Here is a 23,910-nt window from a genome sequence, read left to right on the forward strand (position 1 = left end):
AAGTTTTGCACTTATAGTAATTTACAGGAAATCGTAAACAGCACTAAATACGGACAAAATACGCCAAGAGACGTAAATATGTTAATGTAACCTACATAAACACCAACATGGTTGTTTTAATGGGCAAAAGTAGTGAATAATCAGTTCAAACACAGCGAAACACAACTTCCGGTTGTAAGTGACAGCGTAGCTTGACGCCGCCATGTTCCTGAGGAGGAGGAGGAGGAGGAGGGCGGAGGAGAGCGGAGGAGAGCGACTTGTTCTGGGAAAAGACAGAGCCACGGTGCTGTCAATCACAATTAAGGAACCACTGGAGGAGTAAACTGGTAGGAAAAGCTCGGCGACGGTTGTTTTTAAATCTTAGGCATTTGTTGCCCCCACAAGCCGCCTTCAAACTATGAGCCGGGGCACGCCGCGGTGGGACATTCGCGGATTCATTCCGCCAACCGGGAATCGCTCCACTTTGTCCGGGTTGAGCTATTCTATTAGCACGATGCGTTCCGTGTAAACACCACAACTGTATTCCTTTTCTTCGCGGAGTTAGGACAAATATAGCAGATTTTTGTGTGTTTGTGCAAGACAAAACAAACTATTTCAGCATTTCTTTGACTCGCAAAGCTGAAATCTGTAATCGACGTTTCTGGAGAACTGCCTGGCGACTTTCGAAGAAGGAGCGACTGGTATTATTAGATTTATGCGCAAAATATAGCTTTTAAAACTGTAAATGTGACAACTTTTATACATTTTGAAGTCTTTTCTCACTCCCCTTTCCAGACACAAGAGGACACTCCCAAAAGGCTCCAGTGAGATCCATTATCTCCCCGACTAAACTCCCAAAAGGGGATCCAACTAGCTAGCAGCTATGAGCGGGGGAGATGTGGTGTGTTCAGGATGGCTGCGAAAGTCTCCTCCGGAAAAAAAGTTACGACGTTACGTAAGTGCACTTTATGTCTTATTGTTTGCATGCTGGCGCGGCAAGGCGGATTAAAACCACCAAGGAACTTCAGTCTACGGCTTGTTGGTGTTTTAACAACATACCGTCGTATTTGTTTCATTCCACATTGAAGCGTGTTTGATTTGGCCGAGCTTTATTTGTATTGTAAACTGTTAATAGAACGATCACGTGAAGTAAGCAGGTGGTTGTTTACCTGTGGGGCACTCATTTCAAATGTTTATTTATGTAGCTTCAAAACACTAATTTTGACCTCCAATGCACTTTTCAAATTAAACCCATTCCTGTTGTTGTTTATAGAGTACAGACAGTTTAATAGTGTGAGAAAGCTTGCAAGACGGCCATTTAACTGGATCATTTAGGATGGGTGGGTAGCATGAGAGACTGATACGCATTCTGTTTGTTTCCATAATACAATTGTACAACCTGTACGGTAGAAGAACATGTATTTTGGGACACAGTTTTCTGATTTATTGTAATTTCAAGGAATTTTCCCCCATAAAGGAAATGGAAAAACATTTCATCAGTTCCAGGGTCAAACTCGGGCAAACATAGCATCGTTTATTAGCAGTGCAGGCAGTATTTGGAGTATAAGCTGTCATAGTGTAAACATAATTAACTGTTAAGATAAAACGGTGTGGAATTTGCAGAGGTTGGATTACTGCGTGTGTCTGGGAGACGCATCTCTTCACAATAGCACTAAAAAGGGCTGATTTTGCGGTCTAATTCTTATTTCTCTGCATATTGTACTGAACAGACCACTTTAGGTGCTTTGTGTTGCAGTTTGAGGGATGAACAATATATATTTTTTCATGCCAATGCCGATAACTGTTTTATATCTATTATTTTCTTAAATTTAAATGTAACTGTAGTTTGTGCATACCTGAAGGTAAGAACGAATCAAACAAAATTGGATTTGACAAACTGTACCCGTAGGTTTGTCCTCGCCAAATATCATGACATCACTACTGTTAACAAAAACATAGTGTCGGCTCCGAATTACAAACCGTGGCAAACTTTTTTGTACTTTTCAGACACCGCGGTGATAGGAACAAGCCCCGAGTGTCGTAGCAATGCTGCCGTTTCAGTTGACTGATTAGGTTTGATGCATGGATGCTTTATGTTTTTTACCCTCATCGCTGAATGATGGCAGAGAATTTGGAGAATATGGTGAAATGTCCTCCTCTGAAACAGTGAGAAGTCTCACACGATCGGATCGACGCCATGTTTGTTTACCAATGAGCTCAGAGGTAGTTGCGACGGGCCGTTTGCAGCAAAGAAAAGGAGCGCTTGATTTGCTCAAGCTAACCCACCTAGTACGGATAATCTCATATACATAAGTACTGCAATAGTCCTGATAAAATGTCGTACCGTCGGCTTCAGCTTTGTTAGGAACATTAATTGGTGGTATGTACATGCGTGTGTGTGTGTGTGTGTGTGTGTGCGTGTGTGCGCGCGCTCATGGCATCTTCACCTCTCAGGATTTGATTAGCTGGTGTCAATACAAGTATCGATTACCTTTTGGAAGCAGTGCCATTGCAGTCACATGATGAAGGTTGTGCACGGTCAAGCGGAGGGTTTATTTACTATCACAACAACTGGTTTGGGAGCGGGGGACTCACAGTGCCAGTGAAAAGTTTAGACACAATGTCCCATGCTCTTGAATGAGAAGGCATTTTTGACTTGTACTGCAGTAATACTGTATATATGCCTGTTTATCAGCCGTTAATTTATTTATACACCATCAAAGCAAATAATCTGGCTTGCAGTGAGGTATGAGGATCTTTGTTTTTGGTCGTATTGATTTTTTTTTAGTTTGAGAAAAGCAAGACGAGAAAGACCTAAAAAAATGTGATGAGCACCTTTCTGTCCGTGTTACTTCACGCGTGAGAAGCGCTCCCAGCTTTTACAGCCGTGACTAAAAGATGGCACCTCCACTCACCATTTGTGAGATCAGCTTGTCAAATGTGGTGTCAAAGGTTCTGCTGAAAGTCCACCTGTGTCATTTGTCAAGACAAAGAACTACAAGCTGTTGCGAGACACTTGGCCAACCCCAAAATAACATATATGGAAATAATCAGTTCCAGTGTCAACACTTTTATATCTCATGCAAGTGTAAAAAATAAGTTAAGCACTGTTATTATTATTGTCATTATTATTATTATTATTATGATTATTATTAATAAAATGAATGACACAGGTGTAGTTCAGAATTGATCCTGTTGACTTTTAACACGTATAATGCGCATGTATATGACTTGTCACACAAAGTAAGAAGAAGTTAACCACTAGACAACCTAGATGAACTTTGCTAACAAGTGACACAGTTTAAGGTGATGCAGGAGTCTCGCTTTGAATTGAACTAACCTCTTTCACACAGAGATGCCGAAAAATTGCCGCATCAAAGCTGTAAAAAGACACTCGGCATTCATCCTGACTGTGCCTGTTATACAGAACCCTGCAAAGTGGGATTTCGCTACAACCGGATGTGCTTGGATACAGTGTCATGGCACACAGTATTGCTGAATATCCTTATGAACAGGTGCTGTCCCTCCTTTGTTACGGCTCTAATGCTACCTCTGCTTTTCAGTGCCGTTTTAACAGAACAGCGGCACAGAAAAAAGTGGAAAAAAAGCCAGCTTGTACAGGCACTTAAAGTGTGGATATGCTATTACAGCCCCTTTCACACATTCCACATAAAGCCAATTTTTTCCGCCCTTATCCTCCGTGTCTGTTCTGTATGAATGGCATAGACATGTACTGCCTGGCTTTGTTGGTAATATTATTGCCTTAACAGAGGCGGAACTGCCAATATGTGAAAACCTGAAGCGATTGTCACGTCTTGTGTGTGTCAAATCATCACACTTTGGCGCTGACATCATGCAATCCATCACGCATCTAATTGTCTCATAGCGGGATGTTGTGTTGCTGCAGTTGTGGCAGTGTCCCGCTTTTTCTGGGTTTTGTGTAAAATGCACCGGCAAGTTAACAGTGGAGCTGCTGTTCTGCGTCAATTTTCGATAGAAAGGGGCTTGTAATTCAGCTTGGGCATTTGAAACATACAGTTGGATAAATGCTTTAAACTTGAAGTTAGAGAGCTAAAGTGTGGAGTATTTGTATGGAAAAGATTCTTAACATTCATTACCATGCTGGCTGGCTGACTGGCTGACCTGCTATCGGACACACTTTGTCCCTGATGTGCATTGCTACTGATTGCCGTAGCTCAAAGGTGAAAGTATTTGAAGAATCAAGTGGAAATTTTTATTGCCATTCTAGTAGACAGTATACGTAGTACACACAGTCATTGGCACGCGGCACCATGGTGCAATACGAGTGAATGTGGGATCACATCGTCATAACTGATTTCGCTGTAAGGTGTGGGTGTGTGCGTGTGTTTGTGTGTGATATCATGTATGTACATTCATACGTGGAGGGGTATTCTCAAAACAAAACTGGGATATTAATAACTAACTGGCACAGAAGCTTGATAAGGTTTGTGAACGTACCACTAATTCTAAGAGAAGTATAAAACGGTTACTATTTATTTGAACTCACGCTGCTCTACAGCATTCTGGCTTTGACTGGGTGCCATCACTTCATCGTAGTATAGTTGTATAACTGCAACTTTCCTGTCTTTCTGTTTAGTTCTATTCCAGTGGAAGGTGGTGGCTATCATTAATAACCTACGGGAAGAGTGAGAGACAGGCTTATTGGGGGGAGGATGTCTCAGTCTTAGTTTTCATTGTCCATTTTGTAGTGGAAAAGTGTTTGACGATGCCTAATTTCACTTCACTTTTCACATTTGCTTCCCTTTTCTGTGGCGCACTGCCCCCAGAAAAGTGGGGGAAATATGGAGATTAAAGTTAAAATTTGGAAATGATCAAGTGATATTACTCAAACAGAAAACAACTGTCAGCAACAGTTGGTATGAGAAAAAAAACAAACCCATTTACTACTTTGTGCATGTGGGGTATAGTTTTATCCACAATGTAGTGGCAGCTAGGCATAATATAGCAAGGTTTCAGGTGCTCAGTGAAATGTTTAAACCTGACATTACTCACTCGGGCTGGTTCTTTTCTGTTCTGTTAAAAAGTCATTATTTTTTGCCGTCCATTGGGAGTTTCCCGTGTGATGCCGCTTCATATTCACGTTGAGGTTGGTCGTATTAAATCTCCCCAGTTCCGTGTCACCACTGGAAACTTGTGCATGACAAGTTTTGCAGTCAGCTGCAATGTCTTTTTCCTGCCACACGGCCGACATCACTCTTGCTACTTGCTACTTTGTTAGCATGCTAGCAAACACTTGTTGTGATCCCATGGGCTCTGTCCGGTCGCTGCTGGATAGACGTGCTGGGGGAGTGTGGAATTGACAGCTTGTATAGCTTGTAGTGCCAGTATTGGAGATTTCAGATGCAGGCCGATGTAATATGATATTGTTTTTTTTGTTGTTTTTTTTGCTGATATCAGCCCAATAGCGGATCGGGACATCCCTATTTAAGTCCACCTTTCCAAATTGCGTACGTTTGAGCGGTTTATGTTCTCCTTATCTTGTAGCGTGGGCTGGGAAGGGAAGACATTCAGATGTTTTTATTTCAATTCCTTGTTTTGATGCCCCCTCGACTGGAAGAAATAGCCGTGAACACAAACAAAGAACAATCCAGCGAGGACCAGCAAAGAAGAAACGGATAAAAAGTTTGGCTTAACTTCATAAAAGAGTGGTCGGCTCATTGCAATATTTGCAACTCAATATCATGCAAAGGAGGGTGCACCACCAACATAATGTTCACAAATTCATGGTATAGAAATGACACAGTACAACGGCTACAGCTAGTCCGTCTCTGTTGGCAACAGTCAAGGGACCTTCTCAAACCGCACAACACACTTCCGACCTTCAAAATAAGAGTGCTGTGGGCTACATCCTGTTTACTTGTGTTAACGAAATAAGGGTTTCATAAAAAATTGCTGACACAACACTGAGGCAGCAAACAAAGTATACTACATTTCAATTGAAAACACCTTTTGTGAAAGTGTACTCCTGTAGAAAGAAACTCCATAACGTTTATATTAACTGGTTTGGTATTTATATACTGGTTGAAAATAGCCCTGTCAGAAATTCGTAGTAAAGTTGTTACAAAGCTCATATCATTAAACAATTCATAGAGAAGTTCTGACATTTCATCCAAAAAGACTTCTGGTTAGCACCCTCATTTAAACCATGCAAACCTTTATGACCCTGCCTCTTAAACGCATCGGAATCAAGAATCTTTAGGAATCGGAACCGGAATTGTTCAAATTCAAACGATGCCCAAACCTATCGATATCTCAACATGATGTTCTTAGGTTTTGATGAAGTTTTGATTGCTCAAACGGTTAACAGTTTCATTTCAGCTGACCAGCCTAGTTGACATCCAGTACACATACATTACCATAAATGACACACTGTGGTCATGTAGATGGTTTATTTTGTATGTTGCCGTTTAGGCGCTATAATCGGATTAAGAGTTTACTGCTCACATTGCAGAGTGCTTATTACGACTTTAATGTACACTTGGCTAAAATATTGGCTACCTAGCTAAAATACTGAACCCTGGACAGCCACCTCTACACTGAGACTAGACGATGAGCTTATGAGTTTAACTTTCACACATGTGTCCTGTTTTGAAACTCTTGTCCATTGATGAGAAATGCCCAGCGCAATGAAAACAAAGGTTCAGATTAAGTAGCGGATTCGTTAAATCTGCTTAGCGAGCGGAACAGAGAACAAACAGCCACTTTTCTGTGGAAACAAACAAGCTGGCCGTGCAACAGAGAGAGGTACAGTAGTGTAGTCATGCGCCCAGCTCCTGTGGCCACAACGCTCTGTTTGAAGCGGGGGGAGAAGGGAGGTATCGTCGCAAAGTCCCGCTCCGCCTGTGGAAATGGATTGCATGAGCCATTAATAATTGAATGTCCATTACAAACAAATAGCCATAAAATATTAATGGCGGCGCTGCTGCAATTGTTATCCTTAGCTGCCCACTTTTGTGGAGTAGCACTCGTGGTGATGTACACAGATGGATCAGTTACATGGTTGGAAACCTTATATGAACACCTTTTTAGTTGTATTTATTATGGATTTCAACAGGCTTGAAGCTCAGCTACTTGAATTTGAAAGTGAAAATTAAAATGTTAACCCTTTTGTGCCTGAATTGTTATTAATTCCCCTTAATTCTCCTACTTTAGGCTCTATTCGCTATTGACGTTTTTTTCATTGGCATAATTAGGTACTATCAGGTACTATAGAAAAGTTAATGCTAGGTGTAGCTTCGAGCTGTCTCGAGGGGTGTAACAATTCGTTTTAATAATGATTTGATTCGTATCATGATTCGTGACTGCCGATACGATTCAAGGACAATATTGGTTAATTTAGAACGATATGATCTGAAACAATTCAGTAACTTTAAATCGATTCAGTAATGTTTTAGCCAAAAATTCAACCAGTGTGACTGTGAAATAAATACCAGGATACTGGACAGTGCAGGTGAAGTTTCCTAGATTCCCATTGTTTTTTTGTAAGGGAATCCGGTATAAATCATTAATAATGCTGGCATATTTAATAATAAATTATCAATTAGTTAAAAATGCAATACAAAATCTGGCTGAACAGAGGTTTTACTTTAAATAGCGCAATCCAAACCTGCACTTTGCACTCAAAGTTGAGGGACATTATGCAAATTCCTCAACAAATGAATGTGGTATGGTATCTTCAATTAGGTGTTGAAACCTTCTCACCTGTATGGGCCGAATGAACATATTATAACTCGTGCTTATAATACACCTACTCAATCACAATCAGTCACATCTTTGCTAGTGGAAAATGATGTCAGCTATCCCACATTCTTGATCTCATCACGCCCCATTTGTTCTACCAGCACTGTTGTGTATGCATGTGTGTCAGGGATACACATTCATGACTGACATGTTTCATGTATGTGCATATGTGTATGTGTGTACGTGTATGCGAGTATGTCTAAAAATAATGACAGAGTGGGAGATGACAATGAATGAATTGTGTGCGAGAATACAGTGTTTTTTACAACGTCTGCAAATTATGCTCTTAAAACAAAGTTATAATGGCCAAATCGTGCAGTCTATGGGCCAAATACTATCAAAGGTAATTGTTAAGTCTTACCTGTGAAAGGGTATTCCCTGGTATTTGTTTTGGGCAGTAAAACAAGTCGTACACTTCCATGCAGCATATAAATGAGGCATTTTTTCCGCTCCGACTCTTGCCACATCCAACATGGCGGCAATGTTGAAATACGGCTCAGCGTAAGAAGAAGCCGCAAATCAACTGTGTTTCACAGGTCCACTACAACTCCCATGACCACCACGTACCCGGAAGACGATGACATCACAGACAGGCAGACTGAATCGATTTAACGTTTAACGTCTTTATCATTAAAAGTGCGAAAAAAACACATCCATATAAAGCCTGCCATGCTTGAATCCAATGCTTTCTTCCCTAGTACTTATGTAATCGATTTATTACCATTTAAACGATGTTAGATTGATTATGTATGTCGTCCTGAATGAAAACTTGAGAACCCAGATCGATGTAGTTGAATCGTAGGAATATAAATCGATGGATCGGTGTAGTGAATGAATCGTTACACCACTACTTTTTATCTGTTTTTATATCTTTGGAACACACAGAAAAGAGGAAGGATTGTGGATGATGGGCAACATTTTTAAAAAAGTGCAGTTTTGCTTTCAAGAAGCCAAAAACCTACCACTTCCACACAAAATGGAAAGAGAACTTTTTTTGTAATGTGTTAAGGTCATGTAACGTAAGGTAATGTCTCAGTATTTTGTGTCATTACTGCCACCTAGTGGCCAGAATACTACATAACAATTTGATTCCAATATGTTTTGTGTGATAATAGACCATAGTTATCACGAATCAGCGATAATTAATTCATTAATTTCTGGAAAACCATGATATAGCAAGGGAGCGATAATCAAACCATAATATTGTGAGAGACGACTGTACTTGATAAAAGACCATGTGGTTAAAGTGAGCTGTTTTCTATTTCACTTTCTCATGCACTCCAAATCATTGTTAAGGTTTTCTTTCACATTCTCTCCCCAGGTATTGCCTGCTCAACATCTTTAATGGCTGATCCTGTTCATGTGTTGTTGCTGCTGTTTGGACTGATGTGGTCGAACTGAGGTCAAGGCTGACTCTGCACATTTTAAACATGTGCTTTTTTGTGTTTTGCAGCTGTCCCTGTCAAATTCGGGGAATGACTGTGTGGGAACTTTGCTGCCTTTGTAGTTTCAGAGCTGTTCTTTCTGCATCTAATATTAGACGCAGATGCCCGTAACATCTCTGCTATTTAGCCGGACTAATTTGTGCACGAGTCATCGCGAGTTCTCAGTCACCGCTGTGATGAGTCAGGACCAGTGTTGTGCACACGCTCCAGTTTGTTTCCCATGTCTCTGTTGTGCAGCTTGTGGCTCCAGGTGGTAAAAATAGCTCATAAGGTGGCTTTCCTTTGCCAGAGTTGGATACAAAAACTTCTGGGAGTGCGCAACACTAACCAGACAAAAAGGCTTTTTTTCTTTTCGACCATAATCCCATCAGATTGGGCAGTGTGGGAACAAATGGAGTAAGTGAAGCCGAGCCAAGTATATGATGATGTGCATTCCCTGAGTGCTTGTAAAAGCAGGGGAAACTCCTTGAAGAGGGAGCAGCATGCACAGCAGCACAAAACAAAAGATGTGCTTGCAGCAAAGTGCACCACAATGACTATGAATAACTTTGTCATCTCTTGTCGAGCAAGGATGGAGAGATGGGGATGAGCAAAAGGACGACACGGCCTCTAAAGCAACACCATTAGCTCTCTGTTCGCTTGCTTTCTTTCTTTCTTTTCCGTTCCCAGTGTCTTTTGGCAGGCGGCGGCAGCAGGAATGTGAGGCTGCTCTGTGCTCCTCTCTGCTGCTCTGCTGTGGGGTGCGAGGGCCTGATATCCCGCCAGGACGGGCTGCAAAGCAATAGAATGGAGTGCAGTGCAGAGCAGAGAGTGATTGTTGTTTCTGCAGCTCAGAGAAAGGGAAGAGGAGTTGCTCCCTGGCGCCCTCAGAAAGGCACGGCCGCCCCTTCCTGTGTGAGACGCTGATGGCTACCAGATGGCGGCCAAAGTGAGAGGAGGAGGAGGAGGGGGTCCTCGACGCTCCCTGTGATACTCACTTTTTATCCGACTTTCACTTTGGACGGCCGGGTGTTCGGGAATTAATAGGGGTGCCCCCGTACAACTTTCTCACATCCGATCCGCTACCAATATTGCAGCCTTGATTATCGGCCAATACCGATATCAACCTGATATCAGCACAAATTATACATACATCGATTGCTTATTTTGTAGTGTGGAAGGGTAGACTTGATCAAGTGATATTACTCAGAGAACAATAATCAGCAACAGTGGGTATGAGGAAAAACCCACCCATTTACTTCTTTATGCATGTGGGGTATAGTTTTATCCACAGTAGTAGTGGCAGCTAGGCATAATATAGGGAGGTTCTAGGTGCTCAATGAAGCGTTTAAACCCGACTTTACCCACCATCGACAGGGGCTGGTCATCTTTTCAGTTACAGCTAATGACTTCTTGTTGTCGTGTGGGAGGTAGTGCTGCTTCAATTGCACGAGAGTTTGGTCGTACTAAACTTCCCACGGGAAACTTCTGCATGACAGGATAGCTACAGCGTCTTTTTCAGACGTTAACAAAAAACAGAAATCCCTCGTTTATTACGGTTAGTTGGTTCCAGACCCGACTGCGGTAAGCGAAGTAGGATTCTTTATTTATAAATGGAATATTTTTGTAGTTAAAGCATAGAAAACCCTTTTATGACCTTTTTAATGCGGTTTATAACATAATTAGAGATCTCTAGACATGAAATAACACCCCTATAGTTGCCTTTAGACTCGTATGACTCAATATAGTAGACATCATCAGAGAAAATAAGGCATTTACAACATGAATAAGACTTGTGCTTGTGTGAGTTGCTGGAAATGTGTTTCAGCAACAATGACAGATTCAGAATTGAGTTTTAGCTTGGCGTGATGGCCGCAACATTAGCTTGTGGTAAGGATTATTGTGTCTGTCGTGAGATAATTCAAACCTGCAATAAAAAGCCTGCTGATCGGGCAGTCAAGTCTGGGGCTTGTGTGCCTCACCAAACATTACAGTAACATTACTGACACCTAGTGACCAGTGTACAATACTACATACCATCACAACATCTTTGAATGTGTCTTCTGAATGCCTCATGTTTGTATTTTAGTTCATTTAGTAATTTTATGCTTAATTTTTGCAGAAAATATGTAAAATGAACTCAATGCATTTTTTTAGTAATAGACTGTATTCAACCACAAAACAGCATGATTTATTCATATATTTTTGAAAAACCGTGAAAAACAAAATTTGAAGTACAAAGTGCCGAGGGATTACTGTACAACTTTTTCTTTTTGTAATATTACCATTCATTTCTCAAAAATGTGATATTATGACTTAATTTTTGTAATCTGACTCCTGTAGCATTTGTAATATGACTTTATTCTCACAACATTACTACTTTTTTGTGAATTACAATTTTACCCAATCTGTTTTCATTTTTTATAATTGGACTTTAGTAACATTACATCTTACGATTTTTGATAGTATTGCAACCTCATTGGTTTACTATTATGACTCGATTTTTCTCTTAACATTATGAGGATAAAGAAAATGGATGGATATATATATATATATATTTCAAGAAAGAACTGCATCTCAGGTGAAAAGGTGTATTATCTGTATCAGTCTATGCTTTAAAAAAAAATCAACTTCTTGTATATGTATACACTAAGTCCCCAACTTACGAACACAATTGGTTCCAGACGAACGTTCTTATGTCGAATTGTTCTTAAGTCGGGGAAAAGGTAATATTACCAATGATATAGGTACTACATGTACGTGTATACATATACAGTATATGCGTATGTATGTAAATATGAGTTTGGATGCAGTAGTAATATTAAACAAGGATAATTAATGAAAATAACAGTAATAAAATGATATAATGATACGTAATGATAAATGTTATTTACCTTTGAAGAGGAGTGGTCGAGCATACGTCGTTGTGCTGGAGTTGGAGGAGGAGATATTGGAAAAAAAGGACAAATCGTCGTCATCGTTAGACTCTTCTAAAAGAGGTAGTGTTCTGTGGGTGGTGTAGAATTAAGCAGGCCTATTAACTCTTCATAAACTTTTCACACGCTCTGTCCGGATTGTATTATACAGCTAACAATGTAGCTTTCTCTCTACAGCTGTTGGTCCAATTAGCAGTGTCACAGCGCCCTTTGCTGGTAAAGCATGTAACAGTATAAATATGGGCTGGCTGGTCAAGCATGTAGCAGTATAAATATGGACTTTATAAGGCAAAACACATGAAAATATAGACTAGTTGGCTTTGTTCGTATCTACGAAAGTTCGCACGTCGGATGTTCGTTACTAGGGGACTGAGTGTATATATATTTATATATGTGTGCACAGAATGTGTGTATGTATATATATTTTTTCTTTAATATGTCAACTCTAAGCTCATAAAATGACATTTTCCTCATAATATGACATGTTTATTTTTGGAAAATTGCGACTTTTTTCCTCAATATTGTGATGTTTTTCTCATAAAATTTTAGCCATTTTTTCCATTTCTGATGTTGTTGTTTTTTTTTTTAAATTTCCCAACTGTTTCAACTTCTTATAAATTTTCTTCGTTTAATGACTTTGTTGCCATCATATTTTGACTTTATTATTATAACTTTTTCCGCAGCACGATTTTCCAGAAATTACAAATGTATTTAGTTTTTTTCCCCATAACATTACGACATTTAAAAGAGCATCTCTTTTTTTCTTTAATATTTCAAGTCTATGCAACTAAAATGGCATTGTTTTTCTTCATAATATTACATTGCGTCTGTGTAGGCTCTCAGTCGTACAGGAGTTGTACTCGTGTACGAGTGAGGACCTCAGTATCTGGCGACACCTTCTTCACAGAAGTACAGATGACGTCTCAAGAAGCCTTTCCCTCGATAATATTACAACGTTATTAATTATGACTGTTCCTCTTTGGATTACAATTTTATATTTTAACTTTACTGTGAAATTACTACTGTGTTTTCCTGTTTATTTTTTCAAGTTTTCTTGTTAAATTATATTTTTAGAATTTGCCACATCCACAAATGGCCCCCGGGCTGCACTTTGGACATCCCTGGGTTAGTGTATTGACAGAGCCTTACTGGTTGCTTCTATACCAATAGTTGATTCATGGACTTAAAAAAAGTAATGAAAATGTATAGAGAAATAAATAAAACCCAAAAAAGTGGTCCAAAAAAGTGTGCTAATTTTGACATCTTGGATGATGGATGGAGGCGGTTGATGTTATTTGCATAGTAGCGTTCACATTTAAAGTTACAAGCGTTCAGCTGTCGTTGACACAAGCACATGCGCACAAAGGCAGGTGGCTCTTTTAGTTATGCGGCGACTGTGAGATCTGACCCTCGCCGCCGTGTCTGCAACCCCTAATATAGCCCGCTGCCGTCAGGCTGTTGCACACCCCTCCAGCCCCCATCATCTGCTCCCTGCGCCAACATGTGTGCGTGTTTGTTGACCCACAGGACCGTCTTGGGTTAGCTGCATGGAGAGCCCGTGTGAAATATTGCTGGCAACTTGTGTAATTTCACAAGTTGCTACGTCTCAGACAGGCCTACAGTACATTGGTGCATTGCAGCCCAAGTTGCTGTATTGTTTAGTGTTGTAACATCTAATTCAATTGCCTGATTTTGGGGGGGTGTTCTATAGGAATGTCCGCTAGTGCTGCTGTTGTGGCTACTGTTCCTTGATTGCATTAGAGTTACTATGGTGCTCCATGATATCTTTGGCCTGGCCTCAAGCCAGAGGCGTGTTTAACACACACACACGCATGCACGCACACACACACGCACACACACACACACACAGGCTGGGAAAGACACACAGCGATGCAGTCGCACATGAGGAGTATTCATTTCCAACCTGATTGGAAGCTGAGACGCTGGACAACCTGCTTTCCTTGTCCATGCATACACTTTCTCAGCATAAAACTTTCCCCGGCACTTTTTTATTGTTGATTTTATTTTCTTTTTATGAGAAAGCTGTGGATTCTGCTTGGATCATTTGGATGAACGGCAATCAGAGCGTTTTTAGAACCAAGCTGAGCTTAAGGTCGGTCATGATAAGCATTGATCATTTTTAATGTTTATTTTAAATTGTACTGTAATTGCAAAGATTCTGTATGGCATATACTAGCAGGCCACTTCATTAGGTACCCCTTCACAATCTTATGTGTCTTTAGTGTGTATTATGTAGTCTTTAACACAACAGCTCTGTTGATGAATGTGGCCGTTACAAAATGTGAAATGTTTAAGATGATAAAATAAAAATGATCATTTAAATTATTTTTTAATTATATATATTGTATTTGTTATATATTTGTTTTTTAAATCCCAATATGTTTAATACCTATTAAAAATACAGCAGTTACATTTTAATGGTGTTTTCAACTTTAATACTGTTGAATTGAACCTACCCTAATAAACATATTAATGAAAACATACATATACATTTGACAGTATCGACAAAATGAGAGCTGCTTTGGAAACAATTTCGTGTGCACTTTTGTTTGATCCAAGTGTAAATTGGCATGTGATCTGGAACTGGGTTCGGGTTTCGTATGTATCACAGACAGAACTCATCAAGTCGTTGAAGGATTTTTGATTAAATCTTGAATGTAGCTTTGCTTCAGCTGAATGACTTATTGATAAACTTTTGATTGTAATCTGGATTCTTATCTGAATTCATTTTCGGGTCTTTTGTTTTCTAAAGTCATAATCTGGATCTGGATTGATGTCATTTTTGCGCATGGACATATAGGAGATACTTGTACAGCGTAAGGATTTGGATCCAAATCAAGACTAATTGATAGTTTTGATCATGATCTGGATCCATATCGAACCTGGACCAGAAGTTTGTTCATGGATTGTGATGAAACTTGGTATGTTGCTTCCATATGGCAGATTGATACACTACTGATTTGGATTTGGATTTGGAATCTGGATCAGTATAACTTTGTGTAACATGGACATAAAATATTGTGAAGGGACTTTGATTTGACCTTTGAATTGTCCCATGGAATCAATGATGTGCCTCTTCTTCTTAGCTGTTCAAAATGTGGCTAGATGTTATCAAGTTGTGCAGTTGTTGACACTGGTCATTTTAGTGGACCTTTACACCATCTCCACCTATTTGCTCCTCTCACGCCCCTAAATGTTATGGGACAACCTTTAAGTCAGCACTCCATGTTGGTGAAGAGTTGCTGTTTTTTTTTTGTTTTGCTTGCAAGAGGCATTTAAAACTTAAATATTTTGTTTTACATGTGAACTTTAAATATTGAACACGATTTCTTCGGACGCTAGTCGACTTCTAATGTGTTGCCATTGGAAATAATGGAAATACAGGGCCCAATGAAATCTGTTCTATTTTTCTCAAATTCTGCTTTATTTACCTATTAGGGAAAATGTTTTTTCCACCTTACCAGAGTAGTGTGTTTTGTCTGAATAAATGTCAGTCCTCCCTCGTTTATGGTGGTTAATTGGTTCCAGACCCGACTGCGTTAAATGAATTTTCCCAATTTTGGATTCAATGTTAATAAATTGAATATTTTCATCGAACATAGACAATCTGCTTATGACTTTCTAAATATGGTTTTTAACATTATTAGATCCCTGTAGACCTGAAATAACACCCCTGTAGTCACCTTTACACTCCATTGCAACTCTTATGCTGCAGGGCCTCGAGTCGGCCTCGAGCTAGCAAGCTAACACGCTAGCGAGCTACCAGTTAGCCTCGAATTTATTTCTTCTAAAATTAAGAAGCCAAAAACTTCCCACTTCCACACGGGATGGGAAGAGAACTTTTTTTTCTCTCTGTCATGTCGGACATGCAATGGCTGACTTTGACTTCATAGTGTTATGGTAATGTAAGGTAATGTCTCGTCAATGTTTTGTGTCATTACTGCCGCCAAGCAACCAGAATACTACATATCACTTGTATTTCAATATGTTTTGACTAATAGCAGACGATAGTCTACCCCAAGACGGCGATCATGTATTAATTAATTCATGAAAAAACCACAATACAGTGTTCCCTCGTTTATGGCGGGGGATAGGTTCCCAAAATAGCCAGCAGTAAGTGAAATCTGTGAAGTAGCCAACTTAATTGTTTTTACTATTATTATATGTGTTATTATATATGTTATATATGTTTTAAGACTGTAAAACCCCTCTCCATACACTTTATACACTTTTCTCAGACAGGCAATAACATTTCCTCACATTTCTCTCTTGTTTAAACACTCAAAAAAGTTTAGAATTTTAATGATCAACCTACAGGTCGGACACAAGCAATTATAAAGTCACCTTGCCTTTTTGTCTTGGCGCCATTCCTATGTACTGCAGCATTTATGTATGCTTGTTAAAACATATTGCTGCAGTACTCGTGTTGCAGTCCTCCTCCTTTGAACCAAATATTTATTTACAAGCTAGCAAGCAAGATAACAATGACACAGGAGATACAGCAGTGCGGAACGAAGGAGATTGATTGACAATGGTCTGCAGCCAATCAGGACACGGAAAACAGTGCGCAGTGCAGACAAACGAGAGATGGAAGAGAGACACTCCACTTCTTACCACAGTGCAATTCTTTTTAAAGGGCCAGGCTCGGCCTGTAACACCGTTCATACGCTGTATTAAAAAAAAAAAAGCCCTAAAAATTCCCCAAAACAGCAAATCCACAAAAGGTAAACAGCGATAGAGCGAGGGACGATTCTATTCTTCTCAGAAAGAAGTTGCAATATATCACTTGGATATCACATCCTGTTTATTATCTTGAACACACACACACACACACACACACACAGTCTAGTCGAAGGACATATCTCCCACTTAGACTTCTTTTTATCTTGAGCACATACACACATTGCTTAGTTGAAGGACATATCTCCAGTCTTGTGAGGAGAAGCAGCGGTTGCTAACTCTGCTCGAGGAGGCCGACACAAAACACACAATGGGGAGGGGAGTAAAAGTTATAATTATCAGGAGGAAATGCTAGTGGCTTCTTTGGGCTTCGGATTCGCAATAGCTGATTATTATGTCAGTATATGTGAGATTCCGCGCTAAACAGTAGATTCCGTTTTTACCTGTCAATTTTGCGATTCCGTTAACACAGAGGGCCCTAGAAATAGTGCCACCATGATAAAAGCTTGATTAAGTAACATTTTAATATTCTGACCTGTCATGCAAATGTAAACATAAGTTATAAAAAATAAGTTATAAAAATATGCAAAAAATGTCTCGTTTTCACATGTTGGTGACTCAGGTGACACTACTGTCTTTTTTTCTTTCCTCTTCTTGCCGTAGCGGTCCTCAGAGTGCCTGTGGTGCCTAAAGACATAAATAAAGACACGTTTGATGGGTGGTTTGACAAATGCTCATCTTAGTGAAAACAATGGACTGAAAGCTAGCTAGCTTAGAGTTGACTGTTTAGCTGAGTGTTAGTGGTGTGGAGAGTGCAGTGACTGGTGTGAGTTGCGGCCGACAGCAGCCCCTGTGTGAATGTTCACTGCATATGTGTTCTCTGTTTGCTGATAAAGTGATTTAAGTGCATCGCGAGTCTCTTTAACCACAAACAGCGGCATTACAGTAGTATTCTACACTGGTCTCTAGGTGTCAGTAACGTTACATTGATGAGACAATAGCCACCGCAGAAAGTACGCTGTCAAAATCCTAATGTGTGAGAATATGTTATGTCTTATTTATGTCTAAGATGTCTTATTTTATATTAATATGTCTATTATATTGGGTAATATGAGTGTAAGAGTGGCAATGGGGTGTTATTTCATGTCTATAGGGCTCTAATAATGCTAAAAACTATTATAAGCTATTCCATGCATATTCCATGCATTCCATTTAGAAATAAGGAATCCTACTTTGCGGAAATTCACTTAGCACGGATGGGGTCTGGAACTGCTGTGTATTAAAACTTTAAAAAGAAAAAAAAAGTGTATATCATTAACACCAACATGAGGAGAGTTTACTATCTGTCTGGGAGGCGAGTCTAAATAGCTGACATTCCATTTCTCTTCTGTTATATTTATGTTGTCTCTTTACGTAGGGTCCTATAAAATCTGTTTTATTTTTTTCCCCAAATTCTGTTTTATTTTTTCTGCAAATTCCATTTAATTTTTTTAAAATTCCGTTTTTTAACTTTTCCACTTATTTTACCAGCATAGTGTGTGTGTGCTTTTTGGATTAGTGAATAAAATGTCAATTAATTCAATGCAAAAATCCTTACATATATTGATGCAATACATCATTGGCCAATTTTACCTGGTAATTGAGAAATAGATGTAGCCTGGCTAACTTTTGTAATGCGATGTCAACCTCTGTACACACTGCTTCAAAATATTCAAAAACTGTAATTCCTATGCTTGTCATTAAGGAAGATGTAGTCATCAATGTAATTTCAGTTGCGTTACTGTAAGATATTTTAATGACACCCTTATTTTGTTTCCACAATAAGACGAGATGCGGCAAATAGTGCTCTTATTTTGAAAGCAGGAAGTGTGTTGTGTGTGTTGAGAATGTTTCTTGATGGCTAACACGAGCTGGGTGCAAGAACACATGCCTCATGTCTCTCAGAACTTGCACGTCGTTAGAGGGCATTGTAAAACGTTGCGCACACACACAGCCACACTAGTATGCTCAGCTGAACTCAGCTAATCCCGCTAGCTTCCATTCACGCTCCGTAATAGAGGACTATCCAAGTTTTTTCTCTGCCATTTTGACATGTTTAGTTTGAGAGGGGGCCAATTAGTGATTGTAATGAGATCCCGCCACGATTGAGTGGTCTGCCGAGAAATATTTCCCCACTCGAACGTTCCTTCTCGTCACAATGACTTAATTTCATTCACATGATTTCACTTCCCGCGAGATTCCGCGTTTAACAGTAAATTTAGTTTTTATGGCACAGTTCTGTTAATGCGGAAATCATAGGGCCCTATATATGTCAGCATTCAGCCTTTTTGTACGGAGCAGTCAGGACATGAATCCCGCTACAACATAACAAGTGCCATTTCTGGTTCTGTGGTTCTCGCCATGCATTTCCTCCGTGCCATCACTGGTGTCCTCTGTGGTTGCATCGCACAATACCCAAGAAAAAGCAAAACTCACTTGCGTAGTTAATCACTGAGCTGAAGTCTCACCCTATATGATTTTTGTTTCCGAAAATCAAAACAGTCACAGCATAGGCTTAGCATTGCGTTATTAGCAAGAGAGTGCAATTCCGGACTTTGTCTTTGCAGTGGAATTTGTCCCACTGTGTTGCGTCCGTCTTTGGCACGGACTCCACTGTTTGGACTGTGCAAGCGGAGAGTTGCTTAAGCCCCATTCCGTCAGCGGTCAAGTCCAAAGCACTGTCATGCAATTTCAGTAAGTGTGCCATGCCAAAGGAATGTGTTGAATTCGAACCATGCAGCTTTGACATATGCATGTGACTGCTGCGCTTTCGACTGGCGAGGACGGGAGACACAAAAAAAACTGATAGGGTGAATAGTGAACGCATCCAAGTGTCAAGGTTGTGGACTAGCAAGGTATTATCTGGGAAAAACAATCAATGGTGGAAAGACACAACAAAGAGAAACACAATCCTGTGGTGCGATGGTCCCGTCTATAGCTTGGCGGCTCGTGGGCTGCCATCTGCATCTCACATGGCTGTTGTCCTCAAGTATATGCAGATTGAATGGGCCACTGTGTGAGCCAGCAAGGGTAATTAAGCACATATAGTCTGGGAATGATTTTCGGCACCGATTCCCATTGCTTCGACAAAGGAACTATAGTTTGTAAATGGATTCTTTTTGGCATTTTAAATCAGGAAATGTTTCTGTAGAATCTCTTTATGAAAATAGTCATATGATGAGGAATTCTGCTGAATCCATGCCACTTATCACACACAACAACGATGTGTGTAATGTGACACAATGAGAAAGAAAAATGTTCCTCTACAGTGATTCTCAAATGGTGGGTCGCGGTTCTTTGCCCAAAAAAACTGTGTAATCACCAGATGTCCATGAATGTACCTTGTATCTGTGCTATTTGCTTACTACACCACCACGAGGTCCGTTTACGGGTGACTTGGTCAAGCTAGAGCAGGAGATGTATTATGTATGGAAAACCTTTACACACACTTTTTGAGTTTGTGGATTTTTCCTGAAATGATCATTAAACTTGTTTTCTGCTGGCACACTGTGTTCATTGACACTACCTCAAATTCAAACTCCACTTTAGTGTCTTTCCATTAAAGGGACAGTATGCAACTGGTTCAAAGGTAATTTAAAAAAAAGCAAACAACATGAACACCTTTTAAATATTTGATATTTGAAAAGTTTGAGTTGACAAATTTCCTCAATTTGGGTCACCGCTTGTCACTGAGGGGTGATGGTGGGTCCCGTAGCCAAACCGTTGAGAGCCACTGCTCTACAGCATGACAACTGCTACTCTGCTGTTTTTAAGGACGTACTGCAAAAATGCTAGTCAAAGATCTTGTATATGATGGAAGAGTCCCTGCTGGTTTTAAGGACCGACTGCAAAAACATTAGTCAAAGATGGTTGCAGTTTGAATAGCCCTACACTAAATGTTCAAAAGTAATTCAATATTCTCTACATCGGACTTCCTAGAATCAGTTTGCGAAAGGCCCCGTCTTTCTAGAAACACATTTTCCCGTAGGAAGTAATAGATATTTTGCAAAAAACATAGTACATCTTTGGTTTTTGTTATTGTTGTTTGTCATGACTAAAGCAGTGGCAATTTGGCAGTTTTTTGTGTCTATGCTACTAAAATGAGATTATTTTTCGTCGTAATATTATGAATTTATTATTGTAAAATTGACTTTTTTCACTGTAGAATACAACTTTTTCCACTTTAATATTTTGACTTTATTCTTGGAAAATTACAGCAGTTTTTTCCATTTCTGATGCTGTTGTCTTTTTTTTTTTTAATTTTCCAACGATTTCAAGTTTCTTCTTGTAAATTTTCGTCTTGTAATTCTGACTTTATTCCCATAATATTTAGACTTAATTCTCGTAACATTAGAACTTTTTCCTCAGCCTAATTTTCCAAAAATTCCAACATTTTTGTTGTTTGTTTTTTATATTATGACTTTTAAAAAAAACATATTTTTCTTTATCTCAACTTTGATACTGTAATGATGTTTTTTTTTCGTCATATTGCGACATTCTCATAAAATCCCTTTTTCTTGCAGCTTTTTTCTCTTAATATTTTGACTTTATTTTTGTAAAATTACTGCCGATTTTCTCTTTTTGTTTTTTAGTTTTCTCGTTAAATTATATTTTTAGAACGTGCCGCAGGCCAGGGGTGCTTTGGACACCCTTGGGTTAAAAAAAAAACCACAAGTGTAAAAAAATGTTCACCGTTCTAAAGGTTTTGATAAGAAGTGACGATGCTTGTAGTAGCCAGCCAATATGAGGCTAGTGCGAGCAGCTAGCTTCAGACATCAATTCCTGTGCCAGTCATTTGATTCCTCCTGCACTGAGCTCTCACAAGACTTGCTTACATTACACATGATGTAGATTCATTTGAGATTTTGTGCAATGTTTGAGGCGTTTTTGAGAGTATGCGCTGCTGCACTGCACTGGGCCAGTGTGTTTCTAGGGCACAGGCCTCCTAATGGATGCACAACCTGACTTTCCCCTGTTGTTTTTCCCTAAAAGCTATTATTGATTGATTGATTGATTGGCCTGATTTTTTTTTTATTACCCTGGTCAGCCACAAGCCACAGCATTCTTTTAACATGCTGCAGGGACAATAACTGGGACTTAGTAGAAGGCCAGAGCGATGCTCAAGTCAGAAAAAATGTGCTGACAGCTTCAGTGCTGCCTTTAGTGATGAAGATAACCTATTTGGCACCCAAATAAGTTTTTGGATGGAAATCAACAATTGGATTTTATGATTTTATTTGAGCCAAAATTACTTGTTAAGGATATCTGTAGCTCATTTGCACATAGGGAAAATAAAGACTCTGATTGAAACTGCTGACACTGCTGTCTATTTTGTAAAAAAATATGAAGGAAGTGACCAAAATAATGTCACTGAGGATGTCATCATCATGGATGTTTTTCCCTGTGGTTTTTTGTCATTTCGTTTAAAACAGGGGTGTCCAAACCTTTTTCAGGGCCACTTAGTGAAAAATGAAAGGATGCAAGGGCCACTTTGATGTTTTGTAAAGCAGCACATGTAGACATGTTAACAATTATACTGTACAGTATATATTTCAAGAAAAAACTGCATCTCAGCTTTGTGATAAAAGTGAAAAAGCCTATTATTAGTATCAACTTCATTCTTTGATGTTTTTTTTTTTTACTTCCCAAATATTTCAACTTTCTTAAATCTTCATAAATGTATGTCTTGTATGACTTTATTCTCATCATATTATACGCTATTCCCATAATATTATAACTTTCCCCCAACCTAACACTAACCCTTTACCCTAACCATAACTCTTTTCCAATTCCAAAAATGACAACTTCGTTTTGTTTGGGTTATTTCTAATAATAATACAACTTAAAAAGAATAGTCCAAACTCCATTACTTTTCCGCGTTAGATTACAACTTCTTTCTCTTAATATTGACTTAAGTCTTGTAAAATGACTCCTGATTTAGCAATTTTTGCGTGTTTTATTTTTAAATTTCTTGTTAAATTACATTTAACAAATTAATTAATAAACATAAATGACATTTAATTTTTTAAAAATCTTCTCTTAAAGGGATATATTGGATTTTTTGACATTAAGTGTTATGGCATCCCCATCAGCAGTGTAGTACATCAACAGTGACTAAACCCCCACTTGATCCCATGAGCCCAGGAAAGTCATTCTGGTTAGTTACTGGGGCCACTTACTGTAAGTAAAGAGTTTGGGTTCTCAAAACTATATGCGTTCAAAAAGAGCAACACATTTGTAGTCCATAATAGCAATAACAAAATATCAACAGCCACAGTGATAATACTATATTGAGACGGTTATACTTATTAGTGGTAACAGTAATAATGAAAATATTAACCATAATAATGATCGACAATAACTGTTAGTAATCTTATTGCCGACATCGCCATCACTATAATAAAAACATGACAATACCATGAATAAATCAGTGAGTCACATGTGTGGGCAAGTACGTAAAGCATGTACTGTGAGTGTGTATATGTACTGTATGCGTGTACAGGTGTCTCTATAGGTGTATATGTGTGCATGTCAGCATGTGTGCTGTATATACGTACGTGCACATACTGTATACTCAAAGCACTTTTAAACTGTCTAAATTCCAGCATCAAGGCTTGGGTTTGGACAACACACTTCCAGCAGTACACTTATTTAAAAGTGGTGAAAAATAGATATGTACGAGCCCCTTCAAGCCTTTTTGCAGTACATTAAAGAAAAAAATCACAGTATGTTAGCAACATACAGCATGTTTTGGTCTCTGAAATAATTTAGTCCTTTATAAATAACTGTCATAAGTTATAATTAGTTCAGTGCCTGTAAATGTAATTAGCTACTTAAACCATGTAAGCACACCCACGAGAGGAGGAAAACGGTTTGAGCATTACTTGCGTAATGGCACTGTTGCATACTTTCGTATCAGCCTACGAGGGATTCCACGCATTCATCTGAGAATCACACAAAAGCGAGCGTACAAGCTGGGTGTTATGCGTTCACACACATTCCCTTTCAACTGAAAGTGAAGCGGTATCATCAGAATGTCACAACAGAGA

General features: G+C 39.1%; 1 protein-coding gene across 7 annotated transcripts in view; it reads left to right on the forward strand.

Moving 5' to 3' along the window:
• Nucleotides 1-217: 217 nt before the first annotated feature.
• Nucleotides 218-23,910, forward strand: part of gab1 (GRB2-associated binding protein 1) — a 69,461-nt gene continuing 45,768 nt past the window's right edge. For 2 of the 7 annotated variants that reach the window (XM_054778570.1, XM_054778575.1), the window contains exons 1-2: nucleotides 242-680; nucleotides 775-934. In XM_054778570.1, the coding sequence (XP_054634545.1) occupies nucleotides 863-934 (72 nt within the window). In that variant the 5' untranslated portion in view covers nucleotides 242-680; nucleotides 775-862. Of the gene's footprint in view, nucleotides 681-774; nucleotides 935-12,824; nucleotides 14,235-23,910 lie in introns of those variants that run through there. The other 5 variants (XM_054778571.1, XM_054778573.1, XR_008570641.1 and 2 more) reach the window with 5 other exon arrangements.

Source organism: Dunckerocampus dactyliophorus, chromosome 6 (genome assembly GCF_027744805.1).
Source record: "Dunckerocampus dactyliophorus isolate RoL2022-P2 chromosome 6, RoL_Ddac_1.1, whole genome shotgun sequence".
Lineage (NCBI taxonomy): Eukaryota > Metazoa > Chordata > Actinopteri > Syngnathiformes > Syngnathidae > Dunckerocampus > Dunckerocampus dactyliophorus.